Source organism: Danio rerio, chromosome 20 (assembly GCF_049306965.1).
Source record: "Danio rerio strain Tuebingen ecotype United States chromosome 20, GRCz12tu, whole genome shotgun sequence".
Classification (NCBI taxonomy): domain Eukaryota; kingdom Metazoa; phylum Chordata; class Actinopteri; order Cypriniformes; family Danionidae; genus Danio; species Danio rerio.
The window spans coordinates 6,176,610-6,195,591 of NC_133195.1; the positions used below are offsets into that span (position 1 = coordinate 6,176,610).

At 35.8% G+C, this 18,982-nt stretch overlaps 1 protein-coding gene across 50 annotated transcripts in view; it reads right to left on the reverse strand.

Annotated features, from left to right (window-relative positions):
- The window catches only part of cep128 (centrosomal protein 128), a 52,220-nt gene that overhangs the window by 32,602 nt on the left and 636 nt on the right, over positions 1-18,982 (reverse strand). For 19 of the 50 annotated variants that reach the window (XM_073932081.1, XM_073932068.1, XM_073932048.1 and 16 more), the window contains 9 exon segments: positions 18,847-18,933; positions 18,630-18,756; positions 16,335-16,456; positions 12,751-12,842; positions 12,592-12,664; positions 11,934-12,053; positions 5,918-6,053; positions 5,735-5,835; positions 3,970-4,227 (listed from right to left, as the gene is read on the reverse strand). In XM_073932081.1, coding sequence (XP_073788182.1) covers positions 3,970-4,227; positions 5,735-5,835; positions 5,918-6,053; positions 11,934-12,053; positions 12,592-12,664; positions 12,751-12,842; positions 16,335-16,456; positions 18,630-18,756; positions 18,847-18,933 — 1,116 coding nt within the window. 50 annotated transcript variants of the gene reach the window in all.

Genomic DNA, 18,982 nt, shown 5'->3' on the forward strand with positions numbered 1-18,982 from the left:
AGCTGGGAAAATGTCAGATAAATATGCCAATGCAATTAACATTATTGCTGAATATATTTAAAATTTACACATTTGCTTAAGGAAGGAATAATGGGGTAGTTACATTAATATTACTATTTTCCAAAACATCTATGCCCTTCCATAACATTAGCTGACATAAAACTAACAGATAGCACTATAGATATTTATTAATTAGTAGGGATGTAACGGTATTGTAAATACCGTCATACCGCAATATTAATTTTTTTCGATATTACCGAAGTCGCATGACTCGGTAAAACTATAGGTCTTCTGAGAAAATTTGCTCAGGCGAATGAAGCGAATGGGAGGTAGCGAAAACTACAATTCCCATCAGCCCATGCTTGACCATCATCCCTTGCGGTCTGTTGTCGCTACAGATCCAGTAATGCTGAAATGGAATGTGCTGCTAGAAGCGGGGATGAAAAAGAGCTGGAAAACTCTAAAGCGGGTGTTGTCGCCGCGCGCGTACTGAGTAGCGGTGTTGTCGCGCGAGTTCTTATCAGCTGTGTTGTCGCGCGAGTTCTTATCAGCTGTGTTGTCGTGCGCGTACTGAATAGCGGTGTTGTCGCGCGAGTTCTTATCAGCTGTGTTGTCGCGCGCGTACTGAATAGCGGTGTTGTCAGCACACTGTTCAGATTGATGCAGACATGAGACCTCTATCTTACTCATGGTTTGTCCTCTCAAGTGGGGGAAAGACAATGCACAACGTTACCCACTGCTGTCAACCTGGGCCAAGTCATATCTCTCTTGTCCCAGAAACTTCAGTCCCAAATGAGAGGGTTTTTTTTCTGTTGCAGGGGACATTGTAAATACCCAGAGATACCAGCTTTTACCAGATTATATTTATATGATAATTTTCCTTTAAACCCATCTCTATCTAAGTGAGTGAGTGATTAAATGTTAAATGTGATGAGTTTTCAACACTACTAAATTGAAACTTTATTTTTTTTACATGGTTTAATATTCTTTTGTTATTAAAATTGAAGTTCCTGTTTCAAAGCTTACAGATAGATGGCTAATTTGTATGTCATTGACACTTTTGGCACTTTTTTGGAGTATTTTCATAAGTTTTGCTTTTTCTTGTAAATGATTCACTAAATACCGTACCGTGACATTCATACCGAGGTATTACCGTACCGTGAAATTCTGATACCGTTACATCCCTATTAATTAGCAATGTTATGGCATATCTATTAACGTTGGGATGTTAAAATATGGGACAACAAATAGCTTCAAATGATAGAATACATAGCAAACAATAGAAAATGTTGACAATAAAGTAAAAGGTTTAACCTATTAAAATCAATGGCCTATACAGAAATTAAATAAAGCTATGAAATCTATTTAACTTTTAATTGTATTTGCTATTTAGTGAAGAGCAGCAAATGAATCTCTCATTTTGTTTTGTTTGATAACAGAGGTGTTAATGTAAGAATTCACAGATCTATAATGAATGAATGAATGAATGAAGCATTCGACTACTTTAGTAACTGTTGTGCTCATTTAAGAGAAAATTAGTTGTGTTTAAAATAAAACAAGCAGAATACAGCAAAAAAAAAAAAAAACGAAAAAAAAAGAAGCACTTTTCCGACGGTCCCTTACGGAGAGCTCCACTCCGCGCAAGCTCAGCTCTCCCAGCTAAACGTATATCCCAGGCTAAACAGAGCAGTGCTCGTAATATCGATCAAAAAAAAAAAAGAAAAAGACAGCTGTGAAACATAACCAGCTTTGTCTTTTTGTAGAAAACACACAGATCTTTTTAGGGTCAGAGGTTTTTGAGTTATTGCCATCTATCACTGAATGTGTGTCAGGAATATTGAAAAGAAAACCAACCTACCCCCGCTCATTTCTGGCGCCCCCTGGATGTACAGCGCCCTTAGCATTTACCTATACTGCCTATGCCACGGGCCGGCCCTGATGCTGCCGTATTTAGGCCCAGTCAGATTACACCAATTTTCACAATTTTGGCATGATTTCCTTGACGTATGGTGTCGTGGGGATTCGTGACCAGAGATGTATAAAGTACTAGAGACCCAGACTTAAGTAAAAGTACAAGTGCTCGATCAAAAAAGTGACTTGAGTAGAAGTTGAAGTGCTCCTTAAGCGCCATACTTAAGTGGAAGAACTGAAGTATTCAACAGTTTTTGTACTTAAGTATTGCAAGTAGTATTTCAAAATTTACTAAAGTATTGAAAAGTATTAATGTAGTTATTAAAGAAAGCAGTCAAAAGACATCATGTTTATTTTGAAAGTCTTTTTTGGGGGCACGTGATTAAGCAGAACGAAAAGAAACATGGCTTACGATACTGTAATTCTCCCCCGCTTGAACCACAGATCTGACAGATTGTGACAGCTTTAACACACACCTTGCAAAGTTGTGTGTTACAAAAGAACTCCGTAATCCACTCAAAACACTATTGAAACTCATTTTCGGATCACAAATTACCAGTTGTAAACGCTGTAAACGGAAGTTCTAAACATTCTACCGGAAGACGCTGGTCGCTATGGCGCCCTCCATGCAGCAGCCAAGAAAAAGGTCTATAATTGTACTGAGTAGGGGTGTGAATCTACACTGGTCTCATGGTTTGGTTCGATTACAATTATGATGCCATCGATACGGTTAAATTCGATATTTTGGTCCATTGACGATGCTTTCCATACATAATTAGATTTTTTTTCACAACACAATAATTGTTTTATTTAAAATCTATAAATATATTTAAATATTATTGTAATACAATTTTGTTCTTTAATACAGCAGTAAGATGTAGGAACTGTAACTTTAATTTGACCTGCTCAAGGAAAATACTTTCTGAATGCATCAAACAAAACTCCAAGACATGCACAGAAGACTGCATGAGCATTTATAGTAAATAAACTAAAGTAAATATGATACCGCTTGGTTTTTGTGCGCTGACAGGTGAGGTCTTATATCCCTATGATTGGTTATTGCCTTCACCTGCTCAACAGAAAGGGCTGCTATCGGCTGTAGAATAAAAGCGATGTTCACCGATGGTGAGAAGAACAGCCACAGTTACAGTCTGTTTGCACATAATACGCGGTTATCACAGGTAATTCTTTATAGACAAAGTGGAGAAAACTTGCATCTCAGGCACGCTAGTGTCTGGATCCACAAGTATCGCTTTAACAGCCAAGAGGAGAGGAAAAGTTACCTCACAAACAGGCCAGCGGGTCAAATGTACAAAGTGAGAGAGAGAGGTAAAGATGGAGTTTTACAGCATTTCTCTGTAGTATTCATTTAATTTAATTTTAAAGACTTCATTTCAAACTTTGTGAGTTCATACAGTTTACTGACTTCATATCTTTTTTCATTAGATTAACCATTTATTCATTAATTTTCTTACGGCTTAGTCCATTTATTCATCAGGGGTCACCACACCGGAATGAACCACCAACTTATCCAGTATATGATTAACACAGCGGATGCCCTTCCATCTGCAAACCAGTACTAGGAAACACCCATACGCTCTCACACATACACTACAGCCAATTTAGTTTGTGGATTAACCAGTATGGATTAATTATTCAACTCAAAAATAACTATTAAATGTGGACTAACAAAATAGTATCAGTTTAGGTTTTTAATAATGCATTAGAAAACACTGAAACTAACTTAAAGATTAATAAATGTCTTTAAAATATATATATATTTTTTTCTTTTTTTTTTTAGTTCATGTAAACTAAGGTTGTTATCTAATGGCAATAAAATTAATTCTTATTGTAAATTGTCACTAAGCTCTCTAGAATTTTCAAAAATTATCTGACATTATTATGATGAACAAAAACAATGGCAGACTGGGCAACCATTACATAATATTGGTCTTTGCTTCTCCCAGGCCAATATGGTTTAGAAACACTTACAACACAGCTTATCAATAATAATCTTGTTTGTTTATTCACTGGCCATGGAGGTTTGTGAAGCCTTACCCATTTGTTTTTATCGGTGCCATTTCTGCTCTCATTCTTCAGTTCCTGAACCTCTCGTCCCAGTTTCTTACACTTAGTCTTCCACTGTCGGATTGCTTCCTGTGCCTTTGACCGCAGCTCCTCTCTCCTTGTCTCACTTTCAATAAGCTGGGCCTTTAGATGTGAACACTCCAAACTATTGTTCTTTACAAGAGACTGGACCTCCTTTAGTTGGCTCAACTTCTGCAACTGATGCTGCTCCAAATCTGCAGAAAGGACCTAAATAAAGCAAGCAAAAAAGAAAATCACGGAAAAAGAGCAAGCTAAATTATAGACAAATCAGATGCCTCAAAACTATTTTACACCATGACTGGATCATTATTAATTTATTTGACATTTTAATGCTTTTTGTAGATTTGACAAAGATTGTAAGCACTTATGATCAAGTATCAGAAATGTCTTCATATATTTTATTTATCTCAAGAGGAAGAATGTCTGCTTTATCCTAATTAGTGTTTGTTTCTTATGTATCATGTAGGCAGAAGCCTGAAGCTAGGGCTGCAACTTTGATTTTTCAGTAATATCGGAATGCAGTGATCTGTGCTTTGGAACAAAAACAACCCAGCTAGCAAAATTCATGTGGCTCAAATCCGGCCCACACCAGACATGGAATGGCGCAACTTGTCCGCCCCTGTTTGCCAGATCTGGGCCCCAATTAAGCCATGGCAATATCGCATATCAGCCAGAATTCAACGAAAAAAAGAAAACTGAGCCACATTTGCCATATGCTCTCTGGGCTGCTTTAGGCTCACAGCCACATTAGCCAGAGTTAACTTTGCCAAATATTTGCCAAAAGTGGCCCTCATATGTTTCAGGATAACCGGGCAACATTTGCCATATCTTCTCTGGGCCACTTTAGGCTCACAGCCACATTAGCCAGAGCTAACTCTGCCAAATATTTGGCAGAAGTGGCCCACATTTGTTTTAGGATAACTGGGCCACATTTTCCATATCTTCTCTAGGCCACTATAGGCAAACAGCTACATTAGCCAGAGTTTACTGTGCCAAATATTCGCCAAAAGTATCCTACATATGTTTTAAAATAACTGGGCCACATTTTCCATATCTTCTCTGGGCCACTTTAGGCAAACAGCTACATTAGCCAGAGTTTATGGTGCTGAATATTTGCCAAAAGTGGCCCACATATGTTTTAAAATACTCGGGCCACATTTGCTTTTTTCTCTGGGTCACATTAGGTTCACAGTCGCAATAGCCAGAGCTTACTGTGCCAATTTTTTTTTTAAATAGTGGCCCATATTTGTCTTAAGATAACTGGGCCACATTTGCACCTACTCGTGTGAGCCACTTTAGGTTTAGACCCTGATTACCCTTAAATGACTATGCCACATTATTGCAAACTGTGGCCCACATTTGTCCTCCATCATTTGGGCCAAATTGATTATTTTCCACCTGGGCAACATTAGGCTCACATTCAGATTATATTTTGCCATAAGTGCCAAATCTTTGCCTTAAATGGCCCATATATGAATTTGAATCTTTCAAACCCACCCTTTGCAATTGTACCGGTGGGCCACTTCAGGCTCACATTCACTTTGTCTGGGCTGAAAGAGGACCACCAGTGCCGCATAAAGTGGCCCACATTTATATGCTATCTGGGAACAGCATGCTCTCTTTCTACACTCTAGTAAAATACTTATTATTACAGAAATGTTTACCAGAGAGGATCTTTCCAGCACTGCTATGAAACAATATGAAATGTACAAACCTCAACCTGGAAAGCAAGCTGAGCTTTCTCTTTCTCTCTTTGTTCAATGCTTTTCTTCAGCTCTTCTACCTCACTTGAGACATACAACCCTCTCTCCAGCTCTGTGCATCATAAGGGAAGAATACACACATTGTAGTTTAACAGCACACGATCCACAAAAACCTTGCCATATTAGCATGTTACCACTGTCGACGCCTGTGACACCTCCTTGCTGTTGTCTCCTTGCGCTCCTTTGCTGAGACAGCAGTAAAGACATCTCCCTTTGCAATTGTACATGGTCTTTCTCTATCCTGAGAAGCTGCGAACGCATGTCATCCATCTTCAGGGCAAAAAAAAGAAAAAAAGAAAAGGCACACACGTTAAAAAAAAGAACCCTAGAATCTCTTTAGGTATTTTTCTAAACTACAATCAATTGGTGAAGTTTTGGTTCCTTTTCCACTGTTGCCCCTGACTTGGCTTGCTTGGGATTAGTGGAGCTGTGCATTGGTGGAGTTGATCTTCAGTGGTTCGGCCTTAATCAGTGATTTGTAATACACCGATCTCAACTACACTGAACTTCAACGGTGACATTTAGGCTGCTTTCACACCTAGATGTTTACTTTGGTACCTGACTCGTTTGCCCGGTTAGCTTGATTTATTTGGCGTACGGGAAAGCAATTGGACGATGAAACTGAAACCACAATAATTCATTAGTATGGATTAGGGCCTCTTTTTGCGGCCAATTCAGCATCAATTCATATTGGGAATGACCGATACAAGTCCTGCACAGTGCACAAAGGGATTTTGAGCCATTCTTCTTGCAGAATAGTGGCCAGGAGGCTAAGATTTCCTGACTCGCTCCTCCAAAACACCCAAAGTGCCTTAATAATATTAAGATCTGGTGACAGCGCAGGGCAAGGAAAATGTTTAATTTCACTTTCATGCTCACTAATTCACTCTGTCACCAGTTTTGCATTGTGTATTAGTGCATTATCATTCTGATAGACGGCACCGCCTTCAAGATACAATGATTGATACAATCATTGCACATGATCCTCTAGAATGGTTCGGTAATCCTTGGCAGTGACGCGTACATCTAGTATTAGACTTGGGGGAATGCCATAATAACTGCAGCCCTTATCATCACTGATCCACCCGCATGACTCACTTTGAGCATCAATACTTTAAGTATGAAGGGGCTTTGACTGAACAGGGTGATATTTCACATCATTTTGTAGTCAAAACTGAAAAACCTTTGGCAATTAGCAGAATTTTTCGTAAAAAAAAAAAAAACTAACTGCACAGTAATTAAGTTTTACATAAGATTGCAAAGATTTGTTTTTCATTAGATATTAAGGGCCCTATCATACACCCTGGCGCAAGACGCGGCGCAATAGTCTTTTGGTAGTTTCGGCTTGGCGCAAGAGTCGTTTTGAGGCGTTGCGCTACGCTGTTTAAATAGCAAATGCATTAGCGCTCATTTGTGTGCCCATAGGCGTTCTGGTCTAAAAAGGGAGGCGTTCTGAGGCGGACTGCTGGCGCGTTGCTATTTTGAGAAACTAAAATAGATTTTTCATTAGACCAAAACTAACCCGGTCTAAACTCCGGCGCAGAGTTACGCACTGCTTAATACGCACAAGAGAGCAATAGGCAAATATCTTTACATATGAAAAAAATGTAAACATTAAGGATATATATAATAAGAATAGATATAGGATATAAATATAAAGGATTAAAATATTACAAAACATATTATTTTCTAGCCTTCATAAATATGAAAAACCACTGCTTTTATGCCTTCATCTCGGGAGGCTTTTTCAGTTCATTCATAACAATTTGCTTTTGTATAATGTTATTATTATTAGCAGTATTATTTATTATATCCATATTTATATTTGTTTTATTAAAAACAAGCTTAGATTTGCCCACCTGTCAGGTTTTAGACCATATGGGGCACAGCATGTGTTTTAGGATATAACTCAGGTTTTTGAGCACATTTTGTTATTATTGTTCATTTATTCGTTTGCTGGAAATTAGAACTGAATTTAGAAATAGTTTTGAAACGAATATTTGCGCTTAACAAACAAAACTAATTATTTATAGACTAATTGATGTCTGTGCGTAAAGGTTTCCCTATCCAAGAGCGAAAGTGAAAGTAGATCCATTATCTCTCATTCTCACGCAGTAGATGCTCTGTTTAACAGTTTTCTGTTAATTAAAAAACTGTTAAATGTTCGCTAGTGAAATGCTCATTTTTTCCACTTAGACTTACTTTGCGTCCTGTAAATAGCGAATGCGCTCTTGGCGCAACGCAGCTGGCTCTTAAAGGGATCGAGAGATGAGACTCTAATTAGTTTATTCTCAAAACACACCTATAACTCATTAAGAAAATAAACTCAACGCTTTTAGACCATGCGCCATGGCGCAAAGCAGGTTTTCCCATCCTTAAATTAGCAAAAACACGTTCTGACACGCCCTGAAAGCGTTTGCACCCTGCGTTTTGCGCTCTGCGCATGGACCTTCAAAATAGAGCCCTAAGTCTTTAATGGACATTTATAAGGATTTATAAAGCATAAATAGTCCTCACAAAACTGCATGAAGTTGTGTTCATAAAGAATTCATTAACATACAGAGTAACCAGTGTTACCAGTGCCTGCATAATAACATATCAAATGTGGATTTTAAGTAATTATTGATTTGCTTACTCATTCTTAATCTACCAACTACTTTTAAATACAACTGGTTTGTAAATAATCTACTAATTAATTTAGAATTGACAAATGCTTCAGTGAAAAAGTATGAAAATACAATTATTAAACAAATTATACAAAATCTCAAACAAAATGTCTTAAGATGTAGACTTAATCCTTAACAAAGTATTAACTATTTTCTAATGCTAAATAAATTATTTATAGTGTGTGAAGTGTTACCTAGCATGCATATGAAGCACAAATTGACATTTTTTTTCAAATTTATTTTCACAAAAAAAAAGTTTATCACTACAATGACAAAAACTGTAAGTGAGATGCATAATTATAGCAGATATGATGCTATTAAATCACTGTCTATATGTTTGATGTGCATTTTGGGAACGCATATATAGAATTATGACACTGTTAAATGCTATGATGGCATCATTCACCATTCTAGACCATTATGTAAAATCAAAAAGCGACACAATGTTTCTCAACGGCAAGGCTTTATTTTGATGGTCTATTTGAGTATTAGTAGACAGTCTGCTTAATTTCTGCTGATACTGCTCCATCAACAGACTTTTAACTGACTATAAGAAACTTTGAAAGTACATGTCAACATAAACACCATAATCCTAATCCCAACCTAACAATCTACTTACAATCTAATGAGAATTAGTTGGCATGTAGATGCTATGTAACTTAAATTAAACAAACAGACCATTGAAATAAAGTGGGTTTCTCAACAGCTGTTTTTTTTTATCTTCCCAGATATGCTTGTCTTGTTAGTTTATTGTACTTTCACAACAACTGCACTATTTGTCAAGGCCCAAGCCAAACTGGCTTTTCAGTGGCCTTCTGCAATGGAGAGAAGATGGAAATAAAGCTACATTCATTAGTCACCTCTCAGATAAATAAGGCGGTTGCTGATGGAGGTCTTTCACAAGCAGATATTGCCCCCTGCTGATAGGAACATACCTTGAACCTACCCTGAACCTCTTTCTCTGACAGATCACCGATTCACATACTAATAAAAAATGATAATAATAATTGTAAACATTGTTTACATGCAGAGCCTTTCATCAAGTAGAATGCATGCTAATTTCGCTTAAGCATTTTTCAAATTGTTGACTTTACTTAATAAGCCGGACTAAAACCTGCTACAGACTGACACTGCAAAGTGGACTTAGACTATTTCCAGCCCTTTCAAAGATTTAATGGCTTGAAACTGGTCGAAAGACTGGTCAAAAAGACTAGTAGTTTACAACATTGAAATAAAGAGTTAACTAAATAATTGCATAATCCTGCATTTTCAATAGGCTACTGTTCCTGATTGCAGACACGTAATTTTACATATTCACATTTCACTTATGGGATAAACATTGCATACCTAATGTTGGCCCTTTATTTAAAAGCTTTATCACCTGAATTAATTTTAAATTAATAAATTAGTTAGTAGTTAATAAAAGTATAAATAAATGCATACAATATTTTAATTAAATAACACTTAGATTTAACCAAATATATTGTAGTCAACAAAATCTAAAGTAATTTAGTCAGCTAATATCTGACTCTTTAGTCTACTAATATCTAAGCATACTTAGATATTAGTATTCTGATACAGAAGACTAAAATATGACTGAACTTAAAGTGAATTTTAGTCAAAAGATTAAAACAAAATCAAAATTTTCAGTCAAAATTAACATTAATGACTAGGTATAGTTGAAGTCAGAATTATTAGCCCCCCTGAATTATTAGTCGCCCTGTTTATTTTTTTCCTATTTAAAGGAGAGCAGATTTTTTTCAACACATTTCTAAACATAATAGTTTTAATAACTCATCTCTAATAACTGATCTATTTATCTTTGCCATGGTGACAGTAAATAATATTTTACTAGATATTTTTTCAAGACACTTCTATACATCTTAAAGTGACATTTAAAGACTTAACTATGCTAATTAGGTTAACTAGGCAGGTTATGGTTTTTAGGCAAGTTATTGTATAACAATAGCTTTGACCTTAAATTGGGTGTTAAAAAGTTAAAATCTGCTTTTATTTTAGCCAAAATAAAACAAATAAGATTTTCTCCAGAATAAAAAATATTATAAAACATACTGTAAAAATGTACTTGCTCTGTTAAACATCATTTGGGAAATATTAAAAAAAAAAAAAATCAAAGAGGGGCTTATAATTCTGACTCCAACTGTATACCCAGATTTCTTTTATAAAAAAATAAATAAATAAATAAAAACAAAAGAAAAAAAAAAAAAAAAAACATTTTTTATATAAATCTTTTAAATAATTGAATACAGTTTATCTTTGTTACACCTCCAAACATACTTTTTTGTGCCTAAATTCTCTTGAAAGGCTCAGTCAAAGGCCTTGAAAACACGTGTGAATGATAAACTTTCACTCTGTTATGGTTACTTAGCAGTGACTCTACAAACCACATGTGTTCTGCTGTGGCTCCTGGTCAACTACAATTCAGATCTTCATCATTGCAGATCTTGCAATGTGACTATTGCAAATGCACACATTCATTTTGATAACGAAACGGTATATTGTGCAGACCTAGAATATATTTAAAAACATTTTTTAGAATTTAACTGGTAAGGCAGGTATGATCTTTTACATTGAACCAATTATATAAATAAATCTGGCTGTGTACCTACAGTTGAAGTCAGAATTATTAGTCCCCCCTTTTTTGAGTTCACAAATTATGTTTAACAGAGCAAGGAAATTTTCACAGTATGTCTGATAATATTTATTCTTCAAGAGAAAGTCTTATTTGATTAATTTCGGCTAGAATAAAAGCAGTTTTAATTTTTTTAAGGCCAATATTATTAGCTCCTTAATTTTTTTCGATAGTCTACAAAACAAACCATCGTTATACAATAACTTGCCTAATTACCCTAACCTGCCTAGTTAAGCTAATTAACCTAGTTAAGCCTTTAAATGTCACTTTAAGCTGTATAGAAGTGTCTTAAAAAATATCTAGTCAAATATTATTTACTGTCATTATGGCTAAAATAGATCAAATAAATTAGTTATTAGAAATGAGTTATTAAAACTATTATGTTTAGAAATGTGTTAGAAATTTTCTCTCCCTTAAACAGAAATTGGGAAAAAAATAAACAGGAGGGCTAATAATTCAGGGGGGCTAATAGTTTTAACTTCAACTGTGTACAAGAGTATAAAATTTAAATAAAACTGCATATTATTACTCTTTCTAGATTTATCTACAATTGCAATGACTATTTTTGTGGGTCAACACTGGCAAGCATGCAGCAGTTTCAATGCTGACCCTGGAAACAAATTCAAAGAACATTTATTTTTTCGAATATATTATATATTTCGAATATATATTTTCCAGAACTTTTGACATTGAAGTTACATAAATTGTTTTTTTTTTTTTTTTATAAAACGTAGTAAACATAATTTATTTTGCAGTGACCCCTTTATAAAAATACCAATATGAATTAAAAATAAATAGCAATATGCAGTTTTCAATAGTTAAGTGTTCTACCTTCTGTAGTTGAGACATGCCATCTGGTTTCTCTATGTGATGTCTTTCAGAAGCCACCTGCTCCCTTGAGTGCATTTCATCCTCGATCTCCTGTAGACGTTTCTCTACCCGTAATGAGACCTAAGACACATCATGCAAGTTGACTCGACATGCTATTTAGTCCTTCAAAATAGCTCTGTTTAGCTAAAGCAATCTTCTGTCATTTATTATAAAATATTCCATACAATGAACTATATCTTCTACAATGTGAACTATACAGGGCTGCATGGTGGCGCAGTGGGTAGCACGATCGCCTCACAGCAAGAAAGTGGCTGATTCGAGCCTCGGCTGGGTCAGTTGGCATTTCTGTTTGGAGTTTGCATGTTCTTTGTTGGCGAGGCAGTGGGTTTCCTCTGGGTGCTCCGGTTTCCCCCACAGTTCAAAGACATGTGGTATGGGTGAATTGGGTAAGCTAAATTGTCAATGTGTGAATGAGTGTGTATGGATGTTTCCCAGTGATGGATTGCAGCTGGAAGGGCATCCACCACGTAAAACTTATGCTGCATAAGTTGGTGGTTCATTCCGCTGTGGCGACGCCAGATTAAAAAAGGGACTAAGCCAAAAATGAATGAATGAATGTTCTATACAATGTTTTATACAATGAATTATCAGCCCTTACAAGCTCTTCACTTTTTGATGCCCGAACGTGGCCTGCAAGATCCTCCAATATCTTCTTAGTTTCTATGTCAGTCCTTTTGTAGGGCAAAAAACATACAAGAAAAAAATTATACAATGGATTTCTAATATATATTCATTATAATTACATGACTATAGTTACCTGTTTCTTTTGCTGATTTCTCTATCAATGTCATCACCCAATCGAAGTTGATCACTCCGCAGGTCTCTAAGGGACTGATGCAGTGAGTGTATCTAAGAAATGAAGAATTTAAGACTCCAAATATGAGACTTTTTAATACTTTTTAAGACCCCACAGACACTCTAAATACATTCAAGCCTTCCAGTCACTGACTTAAACTAAAATTGTCTCACCTACAATTCCCAGATGTTAAAAAATGCTTTGATAAAACCAGACAAAAAGAATAAGGGGCATATATATATATATATATATATATATATATATATATATATATATATATATATATATATATATATATATATCAACACAATCTCACGGCAATTCTTAACTTTTTCATTTAGTGGCTAATTCGTATGAATTCATACGATCTAATTTGTACAATTTAGTACGATTTGCTTATCCCCCAATGACGGTTGGGGTTAGGGGTGGGGTCAGGTGCCACGCCTCCTTTTTAAAATCGTACCATTTTGTTCGACTGAACTCGTACGAATTCATACGAATTAGCCACTAAACTGGCAAAACGTAAAATACTTACGTTTTCTCGTGAGATCAGGCTGATATATATATATATATATATATATATATATATAGTTTTACATACATATACATAGTTTTACATAAGGAACTGGTAAGAGCAATTGGTCTATAGTTATTTTGGTCAGAGTGGTCTTGTCCTGGTTTAGGTAGGTATCACTGTTGCTTCTTTTCAGGAAGCTGATATTTTAGTGAACTATACCGTAAGTTCTTTATGAACTGATAATGAATTTTATCTGAACCATTAGCAGTGTAATGTGAACATGTAAATGAGTTAATTGATCCTTCCTTCATAAAAAGTTGGTTTTAAGCTTGGTATACTTTCAAAAAAAAATCAGTTCTTTACAATCCTGCTGTGTTCATGTTAGTTGAAATTCAGGGAGGCAGTTCCTTATTGATGATCTTCTATTTGTCTGAGGTATCCCTTGTTTTTTTAATATGTTGTATACGAGAACCATTGTCCATTCCCTCCAATTTACGAATCCCAGATCCTCTTCATGAGAGCTTTTTTCCGTGCTTCAATAGCTTTATTACAGTACATTGCTCATTAAACCATGGATTGGTTTTTTGTTGAGGTTTTGTTGATGTTCTTGGAACTGCTTCATCTGCTATAGCAATTAACTGCTGAGTGAAGGCTTCTATAGATTTTTGATATTCTTGGGTTGTTGTTTTTTTTGCAACATAGCTTGAAAGAAGAGCCAGTGTGCTTTCTTGAGTTGCCACTTTGAAGTTCTAAGTTGTACATTAATTTGTGGAAATATGAAGATAATTGGAAAGTGGTCACCACAATGGTCATCCCAGACCCTCTATGAACAATCTAGTAAAAGATGAGCACTGCATGTTGTCAAATTGCAGCATGTGTATCTTGACTTGGATGAAGATTTTTTTTTTGTTCTATCATTTAATAGACATAAATAATTATTTTCTATAAAAACGTTCATTTTTCTTCCTTTGACATCAAATAGGTCTTTATTAAGGTTTGTGACTGTTAAAATCACCCATGAGTACACTATATATGGAATGTAACTCTGAAACCATTTTATCCAGTTCTTGAGGTATTACAGCTTCGTGGGGGGAAATCTAAATAGGAATATAATGTAATAGCTCTATGAAGAGTAAATTGAACCGCTATTGCTTGTAACTGGGTATCCAATTCAATTTGATTGAGGATTAGAACATTTTTCACCAAGACAGCTGATCCCCCAGAAGACCACTGTAAATCCGGTCCACATACACTAATCATTTCAATTTTAAAAGTCAAGGCATCATTTAAAGATAAATGGGTCTTCTGAATACAGTAAGCAAGTTACTGTAAGTGCTGTAATTCTGCAAAGTTAGTTTTAATTCTCGAAAATTCCACTGTATTGTTTGATTTAAGACAGGTGCGACCCGCACCTTTTTTTTTATTTAATTTTATTTTTTTACACATGTACGAGAGACGAGAGAAAAGTCAACAGGTGAGCCTGTGACACAGCTGATACAAAAATAAATGCATGGTAAGCTAATAAAATAAAGCTAATAAATTACAATTATGGCATTAAACAAAGTAATTCTGGCTGCCAGTTAAAAAATACATTGCTCAAATAGCTATATTTAACATTTTATTGAATAATGGTTTTCTGATAAATATTCTATAAAAGTTTCCATGACATCTCAATTCATAAAATTAACTCAAAATAAGGATTCCTTGTTAACTGGAGCAATTTATATTAAGGAATTTATAAGATAGTTGATATGTTTCTACTTTTGTTAATAATTTCCATGACTTATGGAGGCATGAAAAGCATAATCCTTATTATTGTTATGAATGAACACATTACAAATACATCAAACTAGCTAAAAAAATCAAATTTGATTAAGGCCCAATCCCAATTCAATTTTTGTACCCCCACCCCCTAACCTTCCCCTTGGCCCCTAAAACCGAGTGTGAAGGGGAAGGGCTTTAAAACTTACCCCTAAGAATTGGGACAGCACTACAGCACCTGCACATGTCATCGCGATCTCTTGCTTCATATGCGATCAGACGATCATGACTGCTGTATTTATTCCAGTTGCTTCATTTATTGGTATTTATCTTCAGGAAATCACACATATATTATGTCATCATAAAGATCTAATGTGGCAATAAGATCATAACTGTACTGTGCATTTAACACAGTGGCCATATTAATCAACGTAAACACACCAAAAACAACATTAACATTATAGTAGTCACTTTAAAATGCCCATTCCCAGCCACTAGACGTTTCTGACAGGGTATTCGAGAGTCATCGAGTGTCAGAATGTTGTGGGACTGCTGAACAGGAGTTATTATTAGGGATTATAGATCACACAATTTAGCGTTTTGTATTTAAGTGTTTTTTTTTTCTTTTTTTTAAGCATGATGGTAAAACACGAACGTGGTTATGAATATATTAAAACTTGTTTGTTTGTTGTAAAAATTCGTAATAATGACAAAAAAATACTAATTTGTGGATCTCCTTACTTCCGGGTGTAACTATCTGCCATTGTAGCTGGTGTATTCTGGGAAATTTTCGAGTGTGGTCCTGAAAAATCTTCGTTCAAAGGGCTATTCACCCCTTCCCCTTAGCCCTACACCTTCAAGCTAAAGAGAATTGGGACACCCCTTCACGTGAATGTGCATAAAAGAGTAAGGGGAAAGGCTAAGAGGTTTAATTGGGATTGGGCCTTAAAATCTGTCATCATTTATTCGCCCTTCTCTTGTTCAAAACCTTGAACGCGCAAAACGAGGGGTAAGGGGAAGGGCTAAGGGGTAGAATTGGGATTGGGCATAAGATAAGTACTCTGGATTAAAAAAAGACATGCTTCACTACACAGTTAAACACTGTTATTCTTGATTAAAAACACAATTTTGGTCATATTAGCCACTGCTACCACAAAATAACCTGAATCAAACAGGCCATTTTACTGTGTCTCGAATGCAAAACAAACCTTTCTGGTAATTCAGTCAAGTCTGGTTCTAAGATATATAGTCATGTGTCTAGTCTTACCTCATCTTCAGCTTGAGTGGCGTCTCTGAAATGCACCGCGACAGAACCAGACCGTCTTCTATTACCTGTGGCTGCACTCCCATAATTTCTCAGAGTGGACGTCGGAGGGCTGCACCACCTTTCTACAGGACAAGAAACAGAAATCTGGTGGTAACATGCTGCTTAATGTAACTTATTACATGCTGTATAATGCATACTGTATATATATCCATTCATTCATTCATTCAATCAATCCTTTTCTTTTTGGCTTAGTCGCTTTATTAATCTGGGGTCACCACAGCAGAATGAACCGCCAACTTATCCAACACATGTTTTATATAGCAGATGCCCTTCCAGCTGCAACCCATCACTGGGAAACATCCATAAACTCTCATTCACACACATACACTACAGACAACTTAGCTTACCCAATGCTCACCTATACTACATGTCCGGACTGTGGGGAAAACCGGAAGGAAACCTACGCAAACACAGGGAGAACATGTATCCTCCACACAGAAACTAACCCCAGAGGGGCTAAGGGAAATGTTAAACCTCACTTTCATCGTCAACCTTAAGTCCTTAGCAGTGAAGCACCCATATAGCACAAGAATTGCGCCTAGAGAATGCCATGATATTGCAGCCCAAATCAAACCAAATCACTGATCCGCACACTTGCTTTATTCTAGATGGTAAACTTCTTTGGAGCATCTCCACACAATAAATCTCTTTAATGTGGGAAAGACGGTGAAGGTGGACTAATCGCAGAACAATATATGCTTTATATTGTCCACAAAAATATGTTTCACATTGACCCAAAAATTCAGATACAGAAATAGCATGCACTAAGTTTTAAATGCATTAAACATATGTTTCACATTTAGGCTACTTTAATTTATATCCGGGCTACCAAAAACTGAAGAGTGCCCAGAAAGGCTGCCAGCGATTTTTTAAATTTGAGATTCCTAAATGAGATTGTGCTCCCAGACCTCTTTTCAAAAAAAAAAAGATGGAACTACAAATACCTGTCAGCATAGTGGCAGATTGAAAAACAAGACTAACATCATATGCTAATGAGGGAGAGATTGTGACAAATGGGCGGGGCACTTAGAATCTGGTGAGATGTACAAAGGGAGAATGTCAATCAAAATGTTTTGCAGACTGTTTTTATAAAGGATGATTATAAAAAAATTTGATTGATAAATTTTTGCATATTACGTAATATATATATATATATATATATATATATATATATATATATATATATATATATATATATATATATATATATATATATATATATATATATATAGGGCGAGGCAGTGGCGCAGTAGGTAGTGCTGTCGCCTCAAGGTCGCTGGTTCGAACCTCGGCTCAGTTGGCGTTTCTGTGTGGAGTTTGCATGTTCTCCCTGTTCGCGTTGGTTTCCTCCGGGTGCTCCGGTTTCCCCCACAGTTCAAAGACATGCAGTACAGGTGAATTGGGTAGGCTAAATTGTCCGTAATGTATGAGTGTGTGTGTGTGGATGTTTCTCAGAGATGGGTTGCGGCTGGAAGGGCATCCGCTGCGTAAAAACTTGCTGGATAAGTTGGCGGTTCATTCCGCTGTGGCAACCCAGGATTAATAAAGGGACTAAGCCGACAAGAAAATGAATGAATGAAATATATATATATATATATATATATATATATATATATATATATATATATATATATATATATATATAACTCAAAACAAATTGACATAGAAAGTATATGTTAACTTTATATTTTATATTTATTAAAACATCTGTTTATATTTTCCAGAACAACTGACCACAGAGTTAAGAGACCAGAAGAATATCAATCTATAAGGATGTTTTGTACTTTCAATGAGGAAAATAAATATGCGTTATATGCGACCAAAAAGTCTGCGAGTTTAAAGTACACACTGTACTTTGTAGAAATTCTGTGAATTTAACTACACAACCCAAAGGAAATAATGCTAATAAAAAGGATAAGAGTTGGATCTCTATAGAACGAACATGACTGACTTTATTTTATTTTACATTTTTGCATTTATGAGGAAAAAAGTGTTGTTATGGATGTGACATCTCTCTGTTATGGATGTGACAGACGTGAAATTGACTTTGGTTAATCAAATATAATTGATTGAATACATTAACAGATACATTTTCGAGCATTTCTAAAGTACTGTAAAATATTTGTGCACACTAAAAACTTAGAAACGGTTTCTCTATTTTGGTGAAAACTTTTCATCCCATATACAGTATATATATATATATATAAAGAGAAGCTACATCTCATGTTGCTGTACCTGTGGCGCTGCCATCCTCCAAGTCACTTGTTTGCAGTATGGAATTCGAAGTTCTCCACCCACTGGTAGACTTCCTCAAACGCTGTCCCTGCAGATGCTGGACTGACTCCTCTAAGCTCTCTCTCAGCTAGAACACAGGGTATGGTCTCAAAACAAACCCCTTATCTGAAATTGAAATCAAAGACAATGTCATACAACTCTGAGCACCAACACTCACCGTCGCCATGGCTTCAACTTGATCATCTGCGTGTTCCTTGTACTGTTCCAACATCCGATCCACTTTGTTTAGATTTCGGCTTGTATCCTGCACAAAAGCACAAGCTTGCAAGTCAAAAGATCCCTGCTGTACACAA